Here is a 23,813-nt window from a genome sequence, read left to right as displayed (position 1 = left end):
ACTTAGAAACAAGTTATTATCCCATCAAGAAGTTCGAAGAAAGGTTTTCTCCCTCAAAAAATTCTCTACAGCTCATCACATTTGCGTAGCAGGACGTCAAATACTCGGATATGTAGATTGTGTAAGCCACACTGATCCTCTATCAGATGTAAGGACTCCTTGGAAAATCCATTATCATCCTGAGTTATGTAAAAAAAACTGATCACGCCACTTAGAATAATTTAGTACAGAATTAGAGAAAATTTCAGTTGATTAGTCGAATACCAGAGTGACTAAACATTCAATCTGCCGTTTACCAATCAGTCGAAAGTTGAAAAGTGTTGTCAGAAATTTTCAACTAAAGTAGCAGGAGAAGAATCAATGTCGCAAAAAGTAGAGACGTCAGAGATCAGGTGATTTGGGTGACGTCATAGTTACGTGCGCTCACATGACCTTTGGCGTCATTACAATTTCAGTCTCATTTGTTGTTAAGTTACGGTCTGTAATTCGATTTTTTTCCCTTTTATTTACGTATTTTAATTTTGACAAAACTTTTCAAGTTCTATTGCTAATTATACATTGCTTAAACATTCATTTTTCCTTTTCATTAATTCTCAGTTTTAATCTAGGTTTTTATTTTAAAATTAATAAGTTTATATTCACTGTCATGTACTCCCTTGCGTTTGGATTTTTAGCGCTTTTGTACTAAGATTTGGCAGTTCATTGAGTTCTTCACGTATTATTTCAAAAACACTTAGAAATATCTCATGAGGTGCAATCCATAGGGGAGGAAGGAGAGAGGTTATACCTATGTAACGTAATATGTAAGAGACGTACCTTTTACTTATGGATTTCTATTGCAGCAATTCTGAAATAAATCAAATATTTAAAAATATTAATGTAAGAAAGCCCTAAATTTATTCAAATGTAGCTTTTATAAGTTTTATTTATTTTTAATTTTCATATTTATTGTGTGTAAACTATCGAAGTTTTTTATTTTCGAAGATTTTAATTTACTGTTTTCAGATGCCGTTACTGTTTCATGTATATTCACACTGTAAAATAATTGAAAATATAATAAATACGCAACTGATGATCTTTTTTCAGTGTCTCATTCACACCTGGTACTTGGCTTCTCTTATGCAGTTTCATCTAGTAGGAATCATTCTGTTACTTTTAACATTCAGGTATTGTTAATTCTCTTGTCTCTTAACATTGAGGTATATTTAATTGTTTTTCAGTTTCTTAACAAATTGTGCATGTACACTGCTGGCCATTGTAAATGCAACACCCTGAAGGAAGCATGCAAATAACAAGAAATTTACAACATGCATTAGCGGAGGTGAGATACGCAAATGATTAGAATTTCAGCGCAGACGCACATAACGCGCGCCTGCGGCGACACTTCAAAGCGCTATTTAAGTCTTGGAGTTTTCGACGATTTCAAGTTCGGCAATTGTTTTTTTTTTTTTTTTCCCAAAAAAAAAGCAATCAATAATGCCTCGTAGTAAACAGCGATCATCGTTTAATCGAGTATCCGAGTTCGACAAAGGAAGGATAGTGGCCTACCGAGAGTGTGGATTATCTTTCAGGGAAATCGGTAGTCGTGTTGGACGAAACCAAGCAACTGTAATGCGGATATGTGACCATTGGATGCAGGAGGTTACGACGGACCGACGTGTTCGATCGCATCCACCTCAGTGCACCACTTCACGTGATGACAGGAACATTGTGCGCATGGCAGTGACGGATCACTCAGTCACATCAAGAACCATATCACAGCACATTCAGTCTGTAATGCATCATCCAGTGTTTGCGCGTACCATTCGACGTCGTTTACAGCAGAGTGGTCCGTCCGCAAGACGTCCATTACTTCGTCTATCCTTGACGTAGAACCACAGTAGCCTCCGCCGCCAATGGTGCGATGAAAGAAGGATGTGGACGGCAGAATGGAATGAAATTGTCTTTACTGACGAGTCAGGCTTCTGTCTGCAACACCACGATGGTCGGACCACGATGAACCTTTTTTCCGCGGGCGCGGAACTGTGTATCGGAAATTTTAAAGATAGGCTCATTTTAAAATTATTTTACGACATTGCTGTTGAATTGAATTTTATGGTTTAAGTGCAAAGAACATGGTATTTAATAAATAAAGGTAAACACAAAACGTTAAAAAACGCCCTTTGGACGTAATTTAAAATTTGAAACCTTTCAGATTTTTTTTCCCTGAGTTTTTTTTTTTTTTTTTAGTTAGACCTCCATCTCAAATTTAAATTTTAATATTATTAATTTTCTTCTTTTCTTAAAAACCAAATAGGAACTAATAATATTCCTATTATAGGGATAGATTTTTCATAGGTTTAGCTCATTAATGATGAATGATCATTAAGCGTAGGCATTTGAATGTTAATTATATCTTATATTCTTAATAATTAATGTAAACTAGGGTTTTCAACAAATTTGATGAAAATGTTTTTTCGTTATATTTTTGAAAAATATTCTATCAATCTAAAATATTTTGATTTTGGACGCTAAAACTCTTATTAGTGCGATAGCAACTTAAGAGCCAACAATATACAGATTGAAGTAAATGCGAGTGCTTACATTTTTCAGGTGGCGCGTGGTAGGTATCTTGCTTGGTGCTGTGATATTAATTGGTTGTTTCATTGTGACAACTCTTCTAACAGTATGGCATGATTTTCCGATGCCTGCACCAGGAATGGTTAAAGATATGGAGTAAGTATATTTTTATTAGTAAATGAAGTTATACGCAAAATCGCAGCAAGCTCATTTCTTTCCAAAACTTTTAATAATAGATATTTTGAATGCAAATGAATTCTCGAGTAATAAATTTAAGAGCTGTAAGGAGATAGTTTTAAATTGGGATCCATCGAATAGATCAATTAATTATATTCTTCGAAATTTTGACTGAAGAACTGTTGAAATTGTATTTAAGGGACTCGTACACCTTAAACCCCTCATGGTCTTCAAATATGTGACTGTTGCAAGAATTGGGATATTTTATTTATTTTAAAAGCAATTACTTCGAACTTTTTACAGTTGACTACATAATATAGCTGCTTTGGAAACTAGTAACCAGAAAGTTTGTGTTGCCCCAAATATTTTTGTAATTTAATCCTCTTTGTGACAAAATATTTTGCCATGTTTCCAACTTGCGCGCATGATATTTTTAAAATGGCTAATGGTACATACTTCAAATTTGATGGAAGTCTTTATATGGGCACTATTTTCTAACTGAACCAACAATCTGATGAATATTTTAATAATGAAAAATTTTATGGACGAAAACATTACAAATTTTGTTAATAAAATACATTTTATAAACTCAACACAAAATAAAATAAAAATTTAACATGAAATTTTTAGAATTTTAGGTTCACAGTAGTTTCCAAATGTTATAAAAGCTATATATTAAATATGGAATTAAATTATGAAATAGAGTGTTTTAAACTGTGCGCGCAAGTTGGAAACATGACGAAAAATGTTATCACAAAGTGGATTAAATTATAAAAAATATTTGTGGCAACACAAACGTTCTGATTACTTTTTCAGAAAGCAGCTATATTATGTAGTCAGCTGTAAAAAGTTGGTAGTAATTGCTTTTAAAATAAATAAGTTATCCCAATTTTTTCGACAGTCATCTATTCGAACATCTTATGGGTTTTAAGGTGTATGAGTCCCCTTAAAACTGAATTTATTTTTTATTAGATAAGTGTTCGAAAATAATAAGTTTGCATGTATGATTGTATCCCAGTCAGCATTGCTTAAATTAATATTTTCCATAAATCTGGCAAACGTTAATGCGTAAGCATAAAATTTCAAATTCCACTCTCGGTACTTAATCAGGAAGTAAAAATTATTAAATTATATGATTAATTTATTAAAAATGATTAACTTAATTTTGACAACGATTAAATGTTGTTTGTGAAAACTGATTAATAGAATGAAAAATAGCTTTAATACTAGGTTTTGCAAAGTTTCGAACCTAAGAATTAGAATAGTTCGAATGTTTCAATTTTCATTTTTATTTCAGGTTATAAAACTTTTACCATTTTTATTAATATTTAAAAATAATTTTACTGTAAATTATAGTAATGCGAAAATTTTTTTGTGGAAGCTTGATAATTTTAACTTTTTCAGTGTTATTGATGACTACAACTCTCGTCTCTACGTCAAGCCTTTCACCTTTATGGGTACTTACGTAACTGGCATGGTGGTTGCATATTTTGTACTTAAATATAAAGACCAAAAAATTAAACCGGTAAGTGCATTATGTAAACTATAATTGTAAAATGATATTTTAGAGCTATGTACAACTAAAAATCTATATAAAATTAGTAAGAAAATTTGTGCCTTTACTTAACAGAAGTAATGTTAATGTAAAAATTTTAATAAGCGACGAATTGTATTGTTTATAAATTTACTGTTATAAATTGGTATTGTCAGTTAATGGATATGATTTATTACTAGAGGAAGTCCTTCATATTTTAAATAAAGAGCCAAAACTTATGTAAAGCTGAATGTATTACTTTCGGTATCCCTTTTACAAAATGTTGTAAGCAGTTGGATGATGTACAAAAGGAGGTATTAGGAAAAAAATTCTAGCACCCACTTTCCTTTTTATACGTAAAAATGTTGTTACAAAATTACCTGATTATTTTTTATGTAGCTTTATAGTTCCGGGATTTTAGGCTAAGCTGCTGATACATATGTAACAAATCTAGATTTTAAGTCATTCTATATACCTTCATCAGCATTACAGGTTCATTTCAACAATTCATCTGATACAGTGTGTTTGTGCATTTCGGATTTTAATCACCATTCCTCTGGCACGTAATAACCTTCAAGGTTTTGTACCATTAAAAGTCAACTAACCAACCAAACAACCAAATCTAGATTTTGGTAATTTTGCTTCGTTAAAGGTTGGATAGAATATGTACGTTTTAACTGTTCGAAAGAGGTAGATTGTAGGAGCAGAAAGATGAGACATTTTAATTTGGAAGTGCAGTAACTGTTTTCATGGATTGCAGCAACAAGAATATATGCCATGAATACGTCAGTACGTGACAAACATAAGAAACATCTAAGAACGTGGAGACAGATGGGTAGTACATGAATGCTTGCACCTGAAAATGATGATCATCACATCGAGAGGAAGAATTTACATTAAATTGCTTCACAGTTCAACAGTATTGCCATAAGCAATTCATGTAATGCATCTCACTTGGGCCATAGAATCGTGACTGGACTGTGGATGACTGATGTTATGCATCAGGCCCAGAAGAAGAGCATTTTTAATAGTTTCAAACCAGTGCTTAAATTGCGCCGGAGCCCACTGGAGCCCAGCTCCGGTACTTCTCAATTTTTAAGATAAATTAGAATTCTAGCCGGAGCTCACAGGAACCCTAAATAAGATGAGCTCCGGTACTTCTTTTTATAAAACTGAACCACAATTTAAAGGGAAAAAATTTAAATTCATAACGTTTTAGTTTAACAATAAGCAGACTTTGCAATACTCTATTTCCCTAGAAATACGAACTCATGAGAAGTTCAAGTCCCCTCACTCACATGCGAAAACCTTTCCCTTTAAGAAGAGCAATAAATTTGGGGGAGCTTGTTTAGGAACGCGTGAATTTCTCGCCATACCATCGTATCTAGTGTATTGTTATCGATGGTTAGTTATCCTCGCAGGAAGGAAAATTTGTAGTCTTAAATTTGCGTTAAGTGACAGCGAGTACAATAAGAGTAAAATACTGAGATAAACTGCTCAAGCACGTCCTATACATCGTCTTTCCCACAGTATCCACTAACGAGAGGAAAGCGTAAATAGCAACTTTACATTCATCCTTAGGAGTCAGATTCAGGACCCATTTTACCTCTGACACACATTTGCTTGATGGTTTGAATTTTATCAGCAGAGAGCCTCTGTCAAAGAGATCTCTCTCATAAAGATTCCCCCATTTTTTTTCTTTTCCACCCACTCATACCCTCATTCTGTTTCGCCCTGGAATTTTCATCAGCTATATTTTAAGTATACTTAATTTTTGTGATGATAAAAGAACTTTTTCACCTACGGTCAGAGCTTAAATTGGGACGGAGCCCACCGGATTTCGGCTCCGGTGCTTCTTAGTTTTAGTAATAAATCATAATTCTAGCTGGAACGCACCGGAACCCTGAATAAGAAGGGCTGCGGCACTTCTTTTATGTAATTGAATAACAATTTCAGTAGAAATTTTATCTCGAAAATTTTATTTTAGCAATAAAATTATATTAAAAATCGCTTAATAAATTTCAATTTATCTCTTTACATTTTATTTAATTTTAATTATTTATCTTTAATTATTTCAATAAATAATAGTTGATCATCTAATAATTATCAATTAAATTATGATTAATTATATATCTAATAATTATTAAACTATAATTAATTATATAATTCATTAAATAACAATTTATAAACATTAATTAAATAGCTATTATTTTGATAATAATTAACTATTTAAAATTATTAATGAGTTTAATAGTCATTTTATTTATTTATTTACTCTTGTTCCTCTTTGCTGACGGTCTTCCACAGGGCTACGGCACTTCTAATCTTAGAAATTAAGCCTTGTTTCAAACATATGGACAATTTGTTTGTGTCACAAAGGACCACATGAAGCTAAGATTCCATTTTATCAGCGCTAAGCAAAGTGAAAGTAGTTCTGATGCAATGTTCAATGTGTTCTGTTGGAGTACACGAGCATCATTATAGTGAAAGGATTCTTGAGCAAAAACAATGTTCATAGATTTCACTCCAGAACATTTGCACTTCTTTACAAATGTCGTCTTCCACGGTAGGCATGGCTTGTGACAAGAGAAAGTAAATTCGCTTGATGATTCCTGCTTCTCTAATTCAATTAGAGGCAATTATTTCCAGGTTTTCCGTATTTTAAACCTTAACTGACTATTTAGATATTAAGTAGACCACGTTAATACCTGAAGTGATTTGCAACAAATTGAAGTGCGTTTAGAGCGCCTGTGAAGGTGCTTGGCTTGATACACGCCTCATAATGATACACCTTCACCTTTTTTCTTAGGATCGATTAAGAAATCTGAGTATTTAAAGTTAATCCTATTAAATTTTGGTTATGTTAAAATGCAAAATATTTATAATGTTAAAACAATCCTTCAATCTTTTGCATCTGCCAAGATTAGGCAAAAGAGTAACCTTAACTTGGTGCAGATTTCTAATATAACGCTTTCGTTTTCGAGGATAATTGACACCGGTCCCTCTTCTTCAAAAGCAAAGTTTTACCTTTTTGACTTGTGTATCTATTACTTTAAGTAATTACTGTTTAAGCCTGAAGTTAAAGCCTGAAAAGATGACAGCATTCATGTCTCTGCTAAACTGATAGGAAAGACTTCATTAACTTAAAGAGAAGTTTTATTCCGATTTTTTAACTAATAGTTTACCAGCTAATTTTATTTATCACTAACTTTGAAAAAAGGAGCTGCCTAAAAATAGTTAGTTGGTTCTAAAAAACTGTCAAACAGCTTTTAGTTTTCCAGCCAGGTATGAGAAATTTGGTAGATTCGCGCGCTCATTATGAGATCAGAACTTTGACCCTCACAGTTTGCACGAGGAGATTCTACGTGTTTGATATAAAATAAATTCATATGAAACAGGGAAGCTGCAAAATAAATTGTTGGTTGTTGGAGTTGCGAATGGCTATGAACCTCGGTTAAAAATGACAGCGTTCCGAAATACTGAATATCTGGTCTTGAAGTCAAGAATAGTCATGTGAAAATCTTTTCATTATGAATTAATTGGAAGGAATAAAAACTGTTTAATAAAACTATAAACGTTCCACGAAGCCTGCACCAAGAATCTTAATTTTTGTTTAGCTGTATTTGAGAATATAACGATATTTAACTATCTAATACTATTAAATCAAGTTTAGTATTGCTTTTTAAACTCGATTATTAAATATTTGTATGAGCATATCATCAAGATAATTTAATACTGTTTTGGCTTTCAAGCGGTTAACGTAATGTACACTCATGTTCATAAATTAAGGATAATGCAAAATCAGGCAAGGGAAGAGTTAGAAGCAAAACAAATTTGACTTATTTCTAAAGCTTATTTATTAAACTAAAGGTAAAGAGCAAAAAAAGATGCTATATGTTTGATATAATTAAAAAAAATAGCGATTTTTTCTCCCTGGAGCAAATTACAAAAACACCTACTTACAAAAAACCAATATTACATGGTTGGTATGATTGTTAATACATTGTATGTCTCCCAGACAATGCGATGCAGTCCGTACAACGCCTAGGCATGCTGAGTATCAAAATTTTGGGGGATATTACACCACTCAAAAAGCAATGCTCTCCTAAGTTTCAGTAGACATGTAGAAGGAGGTTGACGGGTGCTCTACTGGATTCAAGTCCGGTGAGAATGCTGGCCAGTCCATCCGGGTGATATCCTCCTATTGAAGGCATTCGCATACGATGTTTGCACGGTGCGGACGGGCATTGCTATCCATAAACACAAATTCTGCGTCCATAGCGCTCCAAAACAAACGTACATGATTTTGCAGAATGACGTCCCGATAGATTTGGCTTGTCATGGTTCCAATTTGAACATGCAAGTCAGTTCTGGAACCCAGAATAATTCCACCCCAAACGAGCACTCCTGCACCACCGTAACGGTGTCGTTCAATGATGTTTTCTTGGTGGTAACGGGTACCTGAAGCTCTCAATATGAAAGTCCGGCAAGAATCGGACTGCAAGCTAAACCTGGACTCGCCGGAAAACATCACACAAGCCCACTGTTGCGGCGTCCACAATGCATGCTCTCTACTCCAGGCTAACCGCAGGCGACAGTGAGTTGCAGTAAGTGGAACGCATCTGACAGGCCTACGAGCATATAGACCAATATGCTCTGAGCGTCTGTACACGGTCTGCCTTGAAATTGTCGTACCAGTGGTTGAAGAGAGCTGACGAGACAGGTCTGAGGCTGTGCTCCGCCCGATTCTTTTGGCGGTAACTGCCAAATACCGGTCCTCATTCGGCGTTGTGACTCTGAGGTGACCTGTGCTGTAACGTCTACTCACATTACCATCATCTTGGAATCGTTGCCAAAGCCTGGAGAAGACACTCTGGGAAATTCCAAGTTCGTCTGATACTTCCAGTTGGATACGCCCACATTCCAGACGGCCGATAATTCTACCACGTAAAAAATCATCCAAATGCGTCCTTTGTGTCAACTATTCGGTTATTGCACTGAAATTCTTATAAAGCGCCTGCGAACAATTTTACTTTGCCTGTATTCCTTATATATCACTCTCTTACACTCTTGTCATTGTGACGTACTATCGGTGTCATCTGGTTACTTCCTGAAATTTACATATGATTCTTGAAGATGTGTGTAGTGATTTTACAGGTGATATATTTATTTTAGAGTTCGATTTCCGCGTGACTCCGAATTATCCTTAATTTATGGACATGAGTGTATTTTATTGTATGGTGAAAATGTATAGTGTATGTATGGTATATACGGTACTTTTCCGTTTTGCTGGCGCAAATCTAGCCAAGCAGACTTTAATATCGTTTAAAATTTTGTAAACAGCCTATAAATAAAGACACTAAATTTGTAAAAAGATATTAATTTAAGAATTTACTATGCTTTCATGGTTCAACATCCTGATTCGCCTTTTCATATCACTTGACCCGAAGTGATCTGATCTCACGTAAACTATGCTACAAAAATCCAATTCTCTCAGTAATTATTTGCATTAATTTCATGTTAAATCTTAATTTGGAATGCAAGTTTAAATGCAGGAATTATTTCAATTCGTTCGAGTAGCTTACTCAGAAATTATGTAAAACCGTAGTGCTTTACTTTGCTAATGCATTTTCATTAGAATGGATGAATGTAACGCTTTGCCTTTTCTATATTTTTGCCTTTGGGTGAGCGGTGTGATTGCATCCTCGTTGACTTAATTACCTCGAATGGCATTAAGGCATAAAAATTGAACTATGTGGTAAAAATTCTATTCAGTTGTATGCCAGTACTGAAAGAAACAATCAATCTGATAAGAAATGGCTGCGACATGTTTTGAAAATGAGGCGTAAGGTTACCAGCGAGGATATTCCGTTTGGTATCGGTTGTACCATTTTTGGCGACTTTATCGCCTGCGCCGGCAAACCGGAAAAGTACCGTATGGGCAATGCAATGTATAGTGAAAAAAACTTGGTGGGTTCTATCACAAATGTTGTGTTTACGTAACTTAGGAATATTTTATTTGTTGGTTCACAGGCTTAAGCAGCGCAAAATAAAAATATTAATTATCGTATATGCTGACAGGACAGGATTTAGATTTGTCGAGAGCTTAAGCTATTTGAGGTATGGGACCCTTATGAGTGATATGAGTCAATTTCTTTTTTATGGGATATGCAACAGTTTTTGAGGTGGATCCAAGAAAGCTTGGACCCTAAGCTATAGCTTTTGCCGCTTATACGTAAATCCGAAACTACGTTGATATGGCAAACTTACACATTCAGTGTGTTAAGTGGCAGTTAGATTCAATACCTTGCAATAATCATTTTCTTTCTATTTTAAACTACAGTTTTCCTTAAGATGGATTGCTTATGTCTTGCTTTGAAGCCTGACAAGATTTAATTTGATATTTTCCATTTATTATTCCAGTTTAACGCAGATTATAAAGTTTTTCCCAAATCAGTTTTTATTTGCAACATATTAAAAATTTTAGTTACTTTCATGCTTTATTGGACAGCATTTATAACATTTCGTTTGGATTTGTAAAATATCTAAAAGATTTTCAACTGAGTTAAAAATCATTTGATCTTTGTTTCATATCGGTATCATGCATATAATTTCGCTTCAAACATGTAAGTGTTCATAATTCTTTCATTTACTCATTCTCTATTCTAGTACTGGTAAAAGAACAAAGCGAGGAATAATTCCTTATATCTTAACGCCATTTATTTAATATGAAAGTCAATTTTAGTTTCTAGACATAATTAGTTTCATTTTTGTATGTTAGAAATTTGAATTTGCCATTACCTTCTTACGAGCGAACGGGTTCATACTGGACTGAATGCACATAGTGCTCAATGAAATCTTTTTTCCCAAAAATAAATAAATAAATAAAATACTTCAGTTCTAGAACTTTTGCTGAAAAAATAAATCTACAGCTCTTCTCAGCATGAGGGAGTACACTCAATAGTTACCATTTCAAACTACTAAGAACTTAAGATAGTGCAAAACGTCAGAAAGCAAAAATCCGCAGTACTCTCGACTCAGTATTCTGAACTTTTTTTATTCTGAGCTGAACTAAACTGTAGCTCACACTGGTGTTCTACAGGGCTAGCATAAATAATTCATTCGTTTTGAAAAGGCTATATTTTCAAAAGTATTTCACGTACACACATGAAAGATAATGAAAAGAACCACAAACTCGCCAAGTTTATACACCCTCGACATGTGCAGAATGTGCCCCTTTGGTGACACGACACCCGTCCAGACGATAATCCAGACGATCGAGTTCATTTCATACATTTTGTAGCATTGTTGTCCAGATGTTCGTCCTGTCAATTAGCCAGATGTTCAGAATACCACAAAAATCTGTTAGGAAGATTTTGAATCAATGGTTGCATTTCAAACCGTATCATGTGTAGCTCCTGCAACATTCAAAACCGGAGGATTACGCCCGTCGAATAGATTTTTGCGTCAACATGCAGGAAGCATTGGATGACGAATATTTCGCCACCAAGTGGAAGCGAAGAAACAACATTCTACTTATCGTGGAAACTTGCTGAAATAATAAAAAAACTTTGTGAGTTTATGGTTCTTTTCGTAGATTTTTTTATGTGCGTACGCATAATAGTTTTGAAAATATAGCCTTTTCAATATTAATGAATCATTTATGCTAGCCCTGTGTATTTTTTCTCCGTTCGCCAAGAAATTACCAGTACCTTCGATTTCTTGAAATTGCTGGAAGGCACACACAGTTGTAGTTACATAGGGATCAAATGTCGCCAAATGGTCGTCAAGCTTTGTGACTTGGAGCTCGGCAACAAAAATTAGTCGCCAAAACCATAACCAGTTTGGCCAGATAGCCGTAACCTCAGTGTTAAATCGATTTACCCGTCACCCTCCTTTCCGGCCTCTGCGCACATTCTCCCGCCTTTAATGTTACGTTATACAAAAAGTACTACAATTTACGTATATACAAAATTTGTAACAATATATAAATTTGGGTGAATTTTTGAAATTTTATGAATTTGGAATATAGTAATTTGCAGGCATTGTTTCTTAATTTTATCATAAATTTAGAATTTATTAATCACGAAAGAAATACTTACAATACGATGTAATATTAAGCTGTTTTAATATCTGTAAGATAATAATATCAAGAAGCTTAGATTTAAAGCGTACTTTGATATATTCAGAATTCATCATCAATATTTGGTGGGGAGGTAGGGAATAGGAAAAGGAGATTTCACATAGGAAAGTATGGGCACAAACGAACGCATGGTGGTGTAGAGGACGCTGTGTGTACACAACTTCCATACATAAACACAGCTGTTTGACGTGTGCAGCCAGTCGCCATTCGACTAGGTAACTTTGCAAAAGTAACATGAACCGGTATACGTGGAATGAACTTGTAGGTATGCATGTAAATCCCAGGCATATTACAGAAGGTCCGGTTGCCCATGCAACGCCGTTGTGAGTCCTGCATTCTAGCACATGGTCGGCAGTTCGAGCACCTCTTGTAAGTCTGTAAAACCGATGCAAAGAAATGTTATATGTAAGATAAGAAATGTGTTTTTTTTTCCTTACGTGTTCTTTCCATCATTGAACTGGCTCATTTTGCGCTACTGCATCGCACATGCGCCCATGCATTCCTATGTGAAATCTCCTTCTTTTCCTATTCCCTATCTCCCCACAATATATTGATGATGAATTCTGAATCACCCTGTATAAGAATAAGATTAAATATAACATACATTTAGGCCAAACAACCAGCCACCTTGTGTTTGGTATAGATTTCAACCATGGCTCTATCGATTTCGAGGACGGACGGATACAGAACTCGAAGGTAGAACTTCTTTGCTCCAGATGAAGAGCACTTGTACTTGTTTACTCTCGAAATCGATAGTTTACTCTCGAAATCGATAGTTTACTCTCGAAATCGATAGTCTTTGATAAAAATCTACGCCAAAGGCAAGACTGCTGCTTTGCCTAATTGTATATCTTGAATGATTTCATTTTTAGGTGTGGCAAGTTGTAGGCTGGACGCTCGCTACTTTGAGTGCATTGTCGGCTGTCTATGGTCTCTATGGTCCTGGGGATGATATTGGTGTTAGAGCCCTTTATATTTCAGGCCATCGTTACGCCTGGGCTTTAGGTATTGGTTGGATGACTTATGCCTGCATTACAGGAATGGGAGGTAAGTAATTTATTAGAAATGTTTTAACCCCTTAACTGCCGCGGGCGTATATATACGCCTTGCTCAGCCGATGCGTTAACTGCCCCAGGCGTATATATACGTCCTTCCAAACTGCTATCATTTGCTTTGCGCTGCTACACCTAAAATTATTCGCAAAGTTAACGCATCGGCTGCGCATCTGGGCGCATCTGGAGGGCAGTTAACGCATCGGCTGAGCAAGGCGTATATATACGCCCGCGGCAGTTAAGGGGTTAATAAATTTAGGCCACCAGGGGCTGAGCAGTAACACCACTGAACATTCGTAGCTTGATTTCGACTAAAAAAACCGGCAAAAGGACTGCATGTAAATTTTCTATATATAATTTAAATAAGAATCCGTCTGTCTTAAAATGATATACACAAAGACATTCTTCATCTTAAAAAGACAACTCTCACTTGCTTTAAACAAAATAATCTAGTTCAGTCAAATTAACGTTCGAAATATAAAACCGCAGAGCACTGTTAGTTCTATTTGGAATTAAATTTGGGTAAATGGACTGGCTGCATGGGAGTTTCCGTTGTTTCTCCCATGTGTTAAAGGTGAATAAGACATAATTTCAATTAAAACGTCTTCCATGAAGGCATATCTTCCCTTAAGTAGATAGCCCGCGTATGCTATAATGTAAATAATCCAATTAATCAAGTTAATTAAAATGATATCAGATATCTGAAGTTTAATTTATATTTACTTGTTTTCATGCATACTGAGCAAAATTATTTTAAAGCAAGTATTTTCAAAATGAAAGGCAAAAGCAATTTTCTCTTAACGTTACTCTAAATGTTTATAAAATAAAAACAAAAGATAATGCGAGTGCTTAGTTTTAAAACAAATAGAATTCTTACAATTTTCTACATCAATGTAAAATCACTGCTTTCCTTCCATATATTCTTCTTGATTTGCGTGTTCGTTATTTCTCCATAAATTTTGAAATTTGTTTACGGTAGAGTTAAAATATACATTTTAGAGAAGCTTACGTTTAATGATGTGCTTATTGTACGGCGTGTTTTAAGAAGATTGCACAGCTGATATTTCTTGAATGATTGGTCGTAAACTTATGATTCCAGTTTGAAAACGGAATCAAAGAATGCTATCAAACTATGAAAATTGGCCTACTAGCGGCCGAGCAATATAAGCCGCTAAATACTTGTAGTTCGATCCGGGATTTGATTTCAGGCAAACGGGCTGGGATGTATGGGGGCGTTTTCCTGGTTTTTCCCATGTGTAACGTGGACACGAGCCAATTTCCCTTAAAAAGACTTCCAACGGTCATCACTCCCATTCCGTGTAGTGCCTAAGACGAAGCACGTAATAAATGTAATAAATAAATAAACGTTTTCGTTATTTGCCGGCTGTTAATTAAAACATTAGTCCGCTATTTTCTAATAAGGTTCTAATTACTATGCAGTTCCGATAAGATTATTTTCTAATGGATGTAATGCGAAGTTCCAAGATATGTCACGAAACTTTTAAATTCAGGCACATTTTATAAAATTTCGAGATGATCTACCAAAAGTCTACTGAAAATTTTCCTACAGTCATTAAAACGGGTTCCTAAACTGCGCATTATGGTGAACGATAGAATTCGATAAATTTAATAGCTAAAAGGTCTCATAAGTTGTTACGTGGAGTTACCTTCCAGAACGTGGCGCATTTTCAAGATCAATATTGCAGAACAAAATTTTGCAAACCAGTTTTGGCACTGACGTTCTATCAAGACATCTTCTCCATATATATATATATATATCAGATAATTGTTTTCTTGCTTGAGCAGCATTTTTACCTTGTGTAGTATTTTTAATTTTATAACATTATTTTAGTTTTGAAGAACTTTTCTATCAATTCTTGCTTCCACTTCCAACTCCCTACCAGAAGGAGCTTTTAGAATCGCATTGAATGCAAATGAGTTAGAAGAAGTATTTAAGTAAGTTTCAACTTACTTCGATAGAGAGTGCTAGGAATCCTTAGTGGCGCGTGTTTGCCTTCAGGCTACACGCGCTTTTAAAGCTGTTACGCTTGGCCGTATATTAAATGCCTATTGATATTCGCCGGCTAGTCTAATTTAAAAGCCAACTACGTTAGCAACTTGTGTTTAGCTTTGGCCAAGACTCGCTTAGCTAATTATACACTGACTACCAATAAATATTTGGACACCTGTGATAGAAAAGAAAAACTAACTTTATTCAAAATCAATAGTTGGTAGAGCCTCCACGAGAGGTAATTACAGCGTGGACCCTCCGGGGCATACTTTTCACAAGTCTTTGTATGACAGCTAGTGGTATTTTCTTCCACTCGGCTTGGGGAAGACATAGAAGTTCTTTCACAGATTTTGCACGGGTAGTGCACCCCTGAATTCAGCGATGCAACTCGTCCCAGAGGTCCTCGATTGGGTTCAGGTCTGGGCAGGCCAGTCCATTCGATGAATTCCATTGGCACCATACCAAGCCTTGCTTAACGTCGAAACATGACAACTGGCATTGTCGTCCCGAAAGTAACAGGGGTCCAACCCGTAAAACTGCCACAACGTAGGAAGCACATTGTCATCCAAAATAGTGCAGTAGGCATCGGAGTTGAGCTTACCATGAATGGGGACCAAGAGTCCCAGCTCATATCAGGAGAAACACGCTCCGCCGAACTTGACTGTTGGCACAATGCATTCAGGCAGGAGACGTTCTCCAGGTAGACGCCAGACCCAGACCCTGCCATCCGAACGGTAAAGGGTGATCCTTGATTCGTCACTCCAATGAACGCTTTTCCACTGATCTACGGTACAATTTCGATGTGCTTTGCACCACATTAACTGAGCAGCGCGGTTGGACTTTGTGATCAAAGGCTTATGGGCAGCAGCACGACCATGAAAACCAAGCAGTTGTGCTTCCTTACCGATGGTATTCATTGAAACAATACTCCCGGATGCCTGTTGAAACTCCTCGCGGATGAGGGCCATCGGTTGGGTGTGATTTTTCCGAATTTCTCTGGACAGCACTCGTCGGTTTCTGTCTCCCAGTTTCTTTGGTCTGCCGATTCGGGGCACATTCCGACAATCACCGCTCACCTTCCACTTCTTAATCACATAGGCCACTGTCGATTTTGGGTACTTCAGATCGCTAGATATGTCTCTTAAGGATCGGCCACATTTGTGATACCCGATAATTATACCTTTTATTTCGAGCTCCGAACTGAGAGGCATCTTGCATGTGACTAAAGCCGATGCTGTTTCCTACACGATATATACCGGCGGAGTCCGTTTCGAACCTTAGGACCGCAGATATCGTCATTTGCATAGGTGTCCAAATACTTATTGGTAGTCAGTGTAGTTTAGTTTCTTATTTTGAGTTAAAGCCCGAGTAGTGACTTTCTGTGGACCCGAGAAGAGGCCCACTGTTATTCTTATTTGAATGAATAAAATGGTATTTTAACCCTTCTCGAGTCTACGCCTAGTTGTTTGAACTCAGAGATAAGTAACTACAAGTTAACTAGCTTCTTCTACGTTTCATCTTAGTTGGGAACCCTACAATAACCCTGCTGTAATAAAGTAAAATATGCTGAAAATCCTGCTTTTCACTTTCCATATTTGAAAGGGCACCAACCAAAAACTACTGCGTAGAATCAATCGAACTTTTTCACAAGCAAACTTTGATATATCAGCTGTCAAAATGTATAATTATGCGGCTTGCAGAGTGTGGGAATATTAGTTACGTAGAGCACAGTAAATGCGCCTGTGCTGTCATTGACAATCATCGCTGGGTTCGTTTAAACTTCCCAATTTTTGTGAACGACTTTTAAGTGTGTGAAATTTTTACTGCTCAGTTTTCTTAAAATTGATGACAAATCATGGCTCAGAAACTACGTCGGCATTGCTATAACATAGCATACAAGCTACGCGTGATTGCGTATGTTGAAGAACATGAAAACAGGCCTGCAAAGAGGCATTTCGGGCCACCCTCCAACTGAGAAAATGATAACAACTTGGCGGAATCATAATGATTAGCAATATAGCAATCCTTCAAAAATGTGTCTAGAAAACTGGATGCGTTTTATACGCCGGCAAATACGGTAAATTTTGAAAAGACATTCCATTCTGTAGATGTTTGCCATTTATAATTAACTCTTTTGATTCCTTCACTTTTCATTCAGTGGTGTTTAAAAACCTCAATGAATATTTTTATATATTTATTTCAACAAATGTAAGACTCTAACTACCCTTTCTGTCACGGTAAGTTAAATGAACAATGTATTGACCTTCTCAGAATTTGCTCTTTAAGATAAACATGTGCCATTTCTTGACAATGCTGTTTCTTGAAACTAAGCATTTTTCTTAAAAATAAATGTATTGTCGTATGTTTAACATGCTTAAAATTTAGATGTATTTAAGTAAGAATGAAGTTAGAAAGCATTTAAACTTATTCTACATTTTATTAGCCCAAAGGAGCGTTAGCCCAGATGGGCTATTAGTCTCGAAACGGCATTTTACTTCGAATAATTATAAACGTCTGTATTACTTTTCAGATTGTTGCCACCAAATACTATCGCCCTGTATTATATTAAAAGAAATTAAATAATGAAGAATGTGAATGAACGTATGCATATTTCTCGTACTGTGAAAAGAGTACGATACCTACAGCCATCAAAGTTTGAATAACGTAGTCCTCCACCCGAATATGGCCACCTGGATGTCCAAATCTTGAATTTCGAATTTGTTTTATCATCTAATTCATATTTTTTAAACTTTAACGAATTTTTTATTAGGAAACTCAACAATTTTAAAGCGAGCAGTGGCAACACACTCTGCGGAAAGAATATTTTTTCTCCAGCGCGTGAGACTGTCTATCGGAAATTCTGAAGATGCACTGTTTTTAAATACTTTTTTAGCACAAATGCTTCCGAAACTTGTATACATGTGTAAATGAAAACGATGCCTCTTTGGGAGTAATATAAACATCTGAAACTTTCAGATCTTTTAAATATTTTTATTGGAATTTATGTGAAACCTGACATCACATAAGAATAATTCTCGTTTCTAATTTTTTTTCAGGTATAGTTAACAGAATTCTCTCGTGGAAAGCAATGATTCCGCTTGGTAACCTTAGCTACCTCGCATACCTTATTCACCCTCTAGTCATAATATATCGAAATGCTTCTCTCAGAGAAAGAGTATATTATGGGCATACAGAGCTTGTAAGTTTTAAGTTATTTTCTATCAAATACCTTGCTTCAAAAAAAAAAAATAAATAAATAAATAAATAAATAAAATAAACTAGTAATATATTCATCGATTTCCTATTTTGTAAAACTCTAACGAATTTTTGATTAACAAACTCAAGGATTTCAAAGCGAGCAATGGCAACGCTGTACAGAAAACACATATTTATCCCCAGAACGCGAGTCTCTGTATCGGAAATTCTTAAGATATGCTCAATTTAAAATTTATTTTGCGATATAGCTCTTGAACTGAATTTTCTGGTTTAAGTGCGAAGAACATGATATTTAATAAAGAAATGTAACACACAGTGTTAAAAAAACGCCCCTTTGGACGTAATTTGAGATCGGAAACCTTTGATTTTTTTTCTTTTAAATTTATTTTTCAGTTTGGTTGCAGTTTGTAAAAGCTTATTTTAAATCGGCAGATTTTATTTATTTACTTACCATGCAAGGAGTAAGAATTTACGAAAAGGAACACAGATGATAAACCAAAGTAATAGGGCATTCAAAACTCCAAAAATATTTACATGAAATATTTAACATTGAAATATTTGCATTTGCGTGCACTTCAACCTGCCATTTGTTTCGTTTAAACAATACATATCCTTTCAGAATTTTATTAGTTTGTGAATATAATAGGGGTGGGAAACATAATGTAGATGATCATAAAGTTTATAAATAGGAATAATTATTTATAAATAAGTCATAAGTTTAGAAAAAGAATTGTATTTTTCTTGAGAATTAGTGTACATGAGATAACACTGATGATATTGTTGCGTGCGTACGGGTTCGTCACGAAATGAATGCACAAGTCCGATGAAAAATGAACAAAAATTTATTATTATCACAACAAAAATGCTTAAATTTCCTAAAATATTCGTGCAGTATTACAATATCTCTGTTATCTTTTAATTACTATCTTTCAATTACTTAACTTACGTTCAAGAGAACTTAATTCAAAACAGCTAGAGAAAGCTAATCCGCGAATTCGCTACAGTCAACAAGAGCAGCTTTCTAAACAACAACAAACTAAGTAACTACTACGAACTGAGAGGTTTCCTCCTGTTATAAGATTTTAAAATCGCGCGCGAGAATTTTCTAGTACTTTCTCGAAATCAAAAAGAGATATTTATTAAATGTTACATGCACGCGCTCTTGTATTTTCAATTTTCCGGCTTAGCTTTCTTTTAATATTCGTCACGCACTGCACTGCGCGGGAAATAAAACCATTTAATTTACAATTCAACTAACATAAGCTATTTAAATACCAAATCCGTAAAAATATGATAGGATAAGCATAAATGTTTGATTGTGGAGTTTCTGATTCTTTTGCATCAATAATCTTTATGCAATAAATATTTTAAGCCAATACATCTTTTATTTTTTCAGTAATTTTAATTGTTTAGTTTATAAACTTTAATTTGTAATATACTCGTAAAACACATCGTATTATCAATCAATCAATACATGTGTAAATGAAAACGATGAAAATGAAAGATATGAAAGCAAAAAATGAAATGAAAGGATGATATATTTGAAAATGAAAGATATGAAAAAAAAATGTTATATTTTTTCGAGAGAAAACGGCTGTACATACCTTTTTAATGCTTTTATTTGAGGAAGTTTATATCTAGCTTTTCATTAACAGAGTTCTTTATGGTAATTCACATTTACAGGTTTAATTTCTGACATATTATTAAGTAACTACCAACCTACTAACAAGTATAATTTTATTTTGAATCTTTTATTTTCCCCATTAGCGTCTATTCGCAACAAACGATGATTATTTTTGTTGAAAGATAGCTCTTAAAATTCAGCAGCAACTAATAATAGTTGAAATAAATGATTTAAAACCTGAATAATAAAATTAATTAATTAAATGTTTCCAGTTAATAGCTTATACGTAAGCCGTAAGTTCTTAATTATGCATAAGCTGTAAGTTATCAATAATTAGACATTCACAAAAATTTAAACCTTCGTACTAACTATACGAGCTGTCTTTATACTACACATTAACACTGACTTCTGCAACATTTAAAAAAAATATACTTATGTAATTTCAGTGCAAAATTAGAGAACTGATTTATCTTGTATTCAGCATGTTTTCTCGTCACGTTTTAGCAATAATTTAGGACACAGTACATGCACTGTAAAGTTTTTCTCATACATGATAAAAGTCACTGATTTTATCAGTATTATATTCTAAAACCGACAGCATTACGGATACATTTAACACCATTTGTAGTAAAATTCTATGCATAATTTGAAGTTAATTCTGAATAATTGAGTTTAAATGTAAACTTTTAAACTGCTGAATATTTTCCTTGAGTTTTTGAAGGAATATGTGTTTTAGTATATTATATGAATAGTTTAAAAAAATTAAAATCTTTAATTTGAATTTTAAATCTTTTTCTTTTTACAGGTGTTTTCCTTTTTGGCCACTACTGTAGTTAGCCTCTTCTTGGCTTATGTTGGGTACATAGCAGTGGAAATGCCTTTCTCGACTTTAGAAGGTATTATATTTAAAAGCAGCTCTTCAGTTAACTTGAGCAAAAAGCCTAGTGTCGTCAAGGAAGAAGTACCACCTCCGATATTAAGTATTAAAACTGTCAGTCCTTGACTTTATGTAGTCAAGAATTAGATTGATGCAACTGAACTTTCATGCAAAGTACTTGAACGGACTTCAGTCCTGTTGTAAACCTCCTGTACTGTGCTGTATCTCAGTCAGTTTACTATAATGCATCATAAATTTGTATGTGTCCTTACGAATCTCCTTTGCAGATTTCTGTCTGACTTAATATTTTGAATATGAAGTTTCAGAGAAACTGGCTTTCTCTCATCGTTTATTCATCGCAGTGAGTGAGATACGAATTTTTCAAAAGCAACTATAGCTGCAAAATTAATCAAGGCATACTGGTCAGAAGAAAGTAACTATATTTACAGTGTATGACAGTATAATGGTTTCAATGATACTGATACGATTTTTAATTTTTGACAGATTGATGAAAATTGTTAAAAATCTTTGTTAATTATTTTCCAGTATTTTGTTATTTTGAAAAAGAAATTTTACTTTTATTGTCAACGAACTGGAACACAGATTAGCATATTCCGAAAGGTGTTTGACATCTTCAGAGGAAAAATGTATATTGTCATATTTGCTATATAACTCTTTCTTATTTATCCTCTGTCTTCTAGTCCATTTTAAATTGAAAAACTATGTTATTTCTGAATGTTGCAATAAATTGTTAATTTTTGTGTAATTATTTTAGTCTGCCCACTGTTATTATAATTAAAACAGGAAATGTTCCAAAAACTAAGAATGTAGTTCTTATAGTCTGTCGGCTAAACTGAATAATCCAGGCAACCATATGTGAACAGTAAATTATGCTAATAAATATCTGAAAAATTTTCGATTATCATAGAAATTTACCTCTTGAAATAATTGTTTGATATTCCATTCTTTACAGTTCCCACACTTCATTACTTTGCTGTTCTAAAATTAAATATACTTGTTGTGACTTATTTCACTTGTCTGCCAGTAACATCAGAGCAAAATCACGAAGTTCATCGTGGCAAGGACAGCTAGATTGCGCGTGTCGTTGGCAAATTGTCTTGAGCACCATACAGATTATAATGACTTTGCTCAGTTTCATCCGTAGTTTTGAAGGAGAGCCCGAGGGAAGACGGGTCCGCGAATCTTTCACCCACCTTCTACTACCACCAACCTCTCGAGAGGACTTTCGGCTCGCCGCATATTTACAGTGCCACCATGCCGCACAACGCTATAGATTTACAAACATCTCCATGCTTTCTCCGGAATTCAAACCCGGGCCCTTCATTACGGTAGGCAATGTCGCTAACCACTATTCCGGTCGGGCGACATGATACTTGTACTCAGTTCATAGTATAATTATTAGTTAATTTTAAAAAATATTATAAATTAGGCCTACTTTTTGCATGGATTTATTCCCAACGAAATCTGATATTTACTTTAAATCCCATCCGCATGTATCTTGAAGTGATTGTGTGATTGTTTCTCACAAAATATTTTGTATTTTTGTTCGAAATTTTTTGTACTGATAAAAAATGCAACTTATAACTTGCTAACTGGAAGACAGGAAAAGTTTTAGAAAACTATCAAACATTCAGAGCCAATACAAAAAAAAAAAAAAAAAAAAGTAAAATTTTAAATCACGCACAATGGCCTTAAATTTTCTTGTATTTCAAATAAAATTCCATCGAATTCTGAAGAGATCCAACAACCTTTTCTTCAGTAGCGAAACATTTTTTATTCCTACAAAAATTTTGATCCTAATTTTGAAAATTTTATTGCCTAGTTTAAAAAATATTCACACCACTTTCAGTTTAAAATGGGAAATGTACAAACACTAGGGAATGTAATTATAATATTGGTTTTTTATAGGCCTTATTCATATCTAATGTAAAAAAGCCTTCATTTGTTTATTTTCGATCAATAATAATTTATTTAAGGGAAATGGATTAAAGTAGGGTAAAATATAAATGCATTGATTTATGTTTAACGCAAGTTATACTGCGTATAAATAAAAACAAATACTGCGTAATGAAATATTCAAATGCGAAGTGTAACAATAGCATTTAAATATTTCACGTAATTGCTTTTGTGAAAAGAGACTGAGGAACAAGTCCCGAAGAAGCGGGCCTGCAAAGACATTCAAAGAGGGACGCTGTTAAACGTTTTCCTTATACTGATTACTTATATAAAATTTTAGACATAATTATGCATCTGTAAAAATTACGGGAAAAAGTTAAAATATATAAAAAGGAAAGAAAATCTGAAAGGTTTCAGATTTTAAATTACGTCCAAAGAGGCGTTTTTTAGCATTTTTTTATGTTACCTTTATTTATTAAATATCATGTTCTTCGCACTTAAACCATAAAATTCAGTTCAAGAGTAATATCGTAAAATAATTTTAAATTGAGCATATCTTTAGAATGTCCGATACACAGTCTCACGCGCTGGAGCTAAAAATGCTTTTTCTGTAAAACGTTGCCATCGTTTGCTTTGAAATCCTTGCGTTTGTAAATCAAAAATTAGTTAGTTTTACAAAATATGAAATCGATAATGAAACAAA

The 23,813-nt window shown here is 34.4% G+C and overlaps 1 protein-coding gene across 3 annotated transcripts in view; it reads left to right on the top strand.

Moving 5' to 3' along the window:
- LOC118194571 (nose resistant to fluoxetine protein 6-like) overlaps nucleotides 1-22,124 on the top strand; it is a 138,927-nt gene extending 116,803 nt beyond the window's left edge. For all 3 annotated transcript variants that reach the window (XM_035365733.2, XM_085824261.1, XM_035365740.2), the window contains exons 10-15: nucleotides 1,087-1,166; nucleotides 2,593-2,715; nucleotides 4,141-4,261; nucleotides 13,286-13,460; nucleotides 18,533-18,675; nucleotides 21,122-22,124. In XM_035365733.2, the coding sequence (XP_035221624.1) occupies nucleotides 1,087-1,166; nucleotides 2,593-2,715; nucleotides 4,141-4,261; nucleotides 13,286-13,460; nucleotides 18,533-18,675; nucleotides 21,122-21,319 (840 nt within the window). In that variant the 3' untranslated portion in view covers nucleotides 21,320-22,124. The remainder of the gene's footprint in view (nucleotides 1-1,086; nucleotides 1,167-2,592; nucleotides 2,716-4,140; nucleotides 4,262-13,285; nucleotides 13,461-18,532; nucleotides 18,676-21,121) is intronic.
- The last annotated feature ends 1,689 nt before the right edge of the window (nucleotides 22,125-23,813 follow it).

The sequence above is a fragment of the Stegodyphus dumicola genome, chromosome 9 (genome assembly GCF_044657685.1).
Source record: "Stegodyphus dumicola isolate Sdum_Otavi_A_Nest chromosome 9, ASM4465768v1".
In the NCBI taxonomy this organism is placed as follows: domain Eukaryota; kingdom Metazoa; phylum Arthropoda; class Arachnida; order Araneae; family Eresidae; genus Stegodyphus; species Stegodyphus dumicola.
The sequence above is the reverse complement of the archived record's forward strand: the minus strand, read 5'-3'. Positions and strand labels throughout refer to the sequence as shown.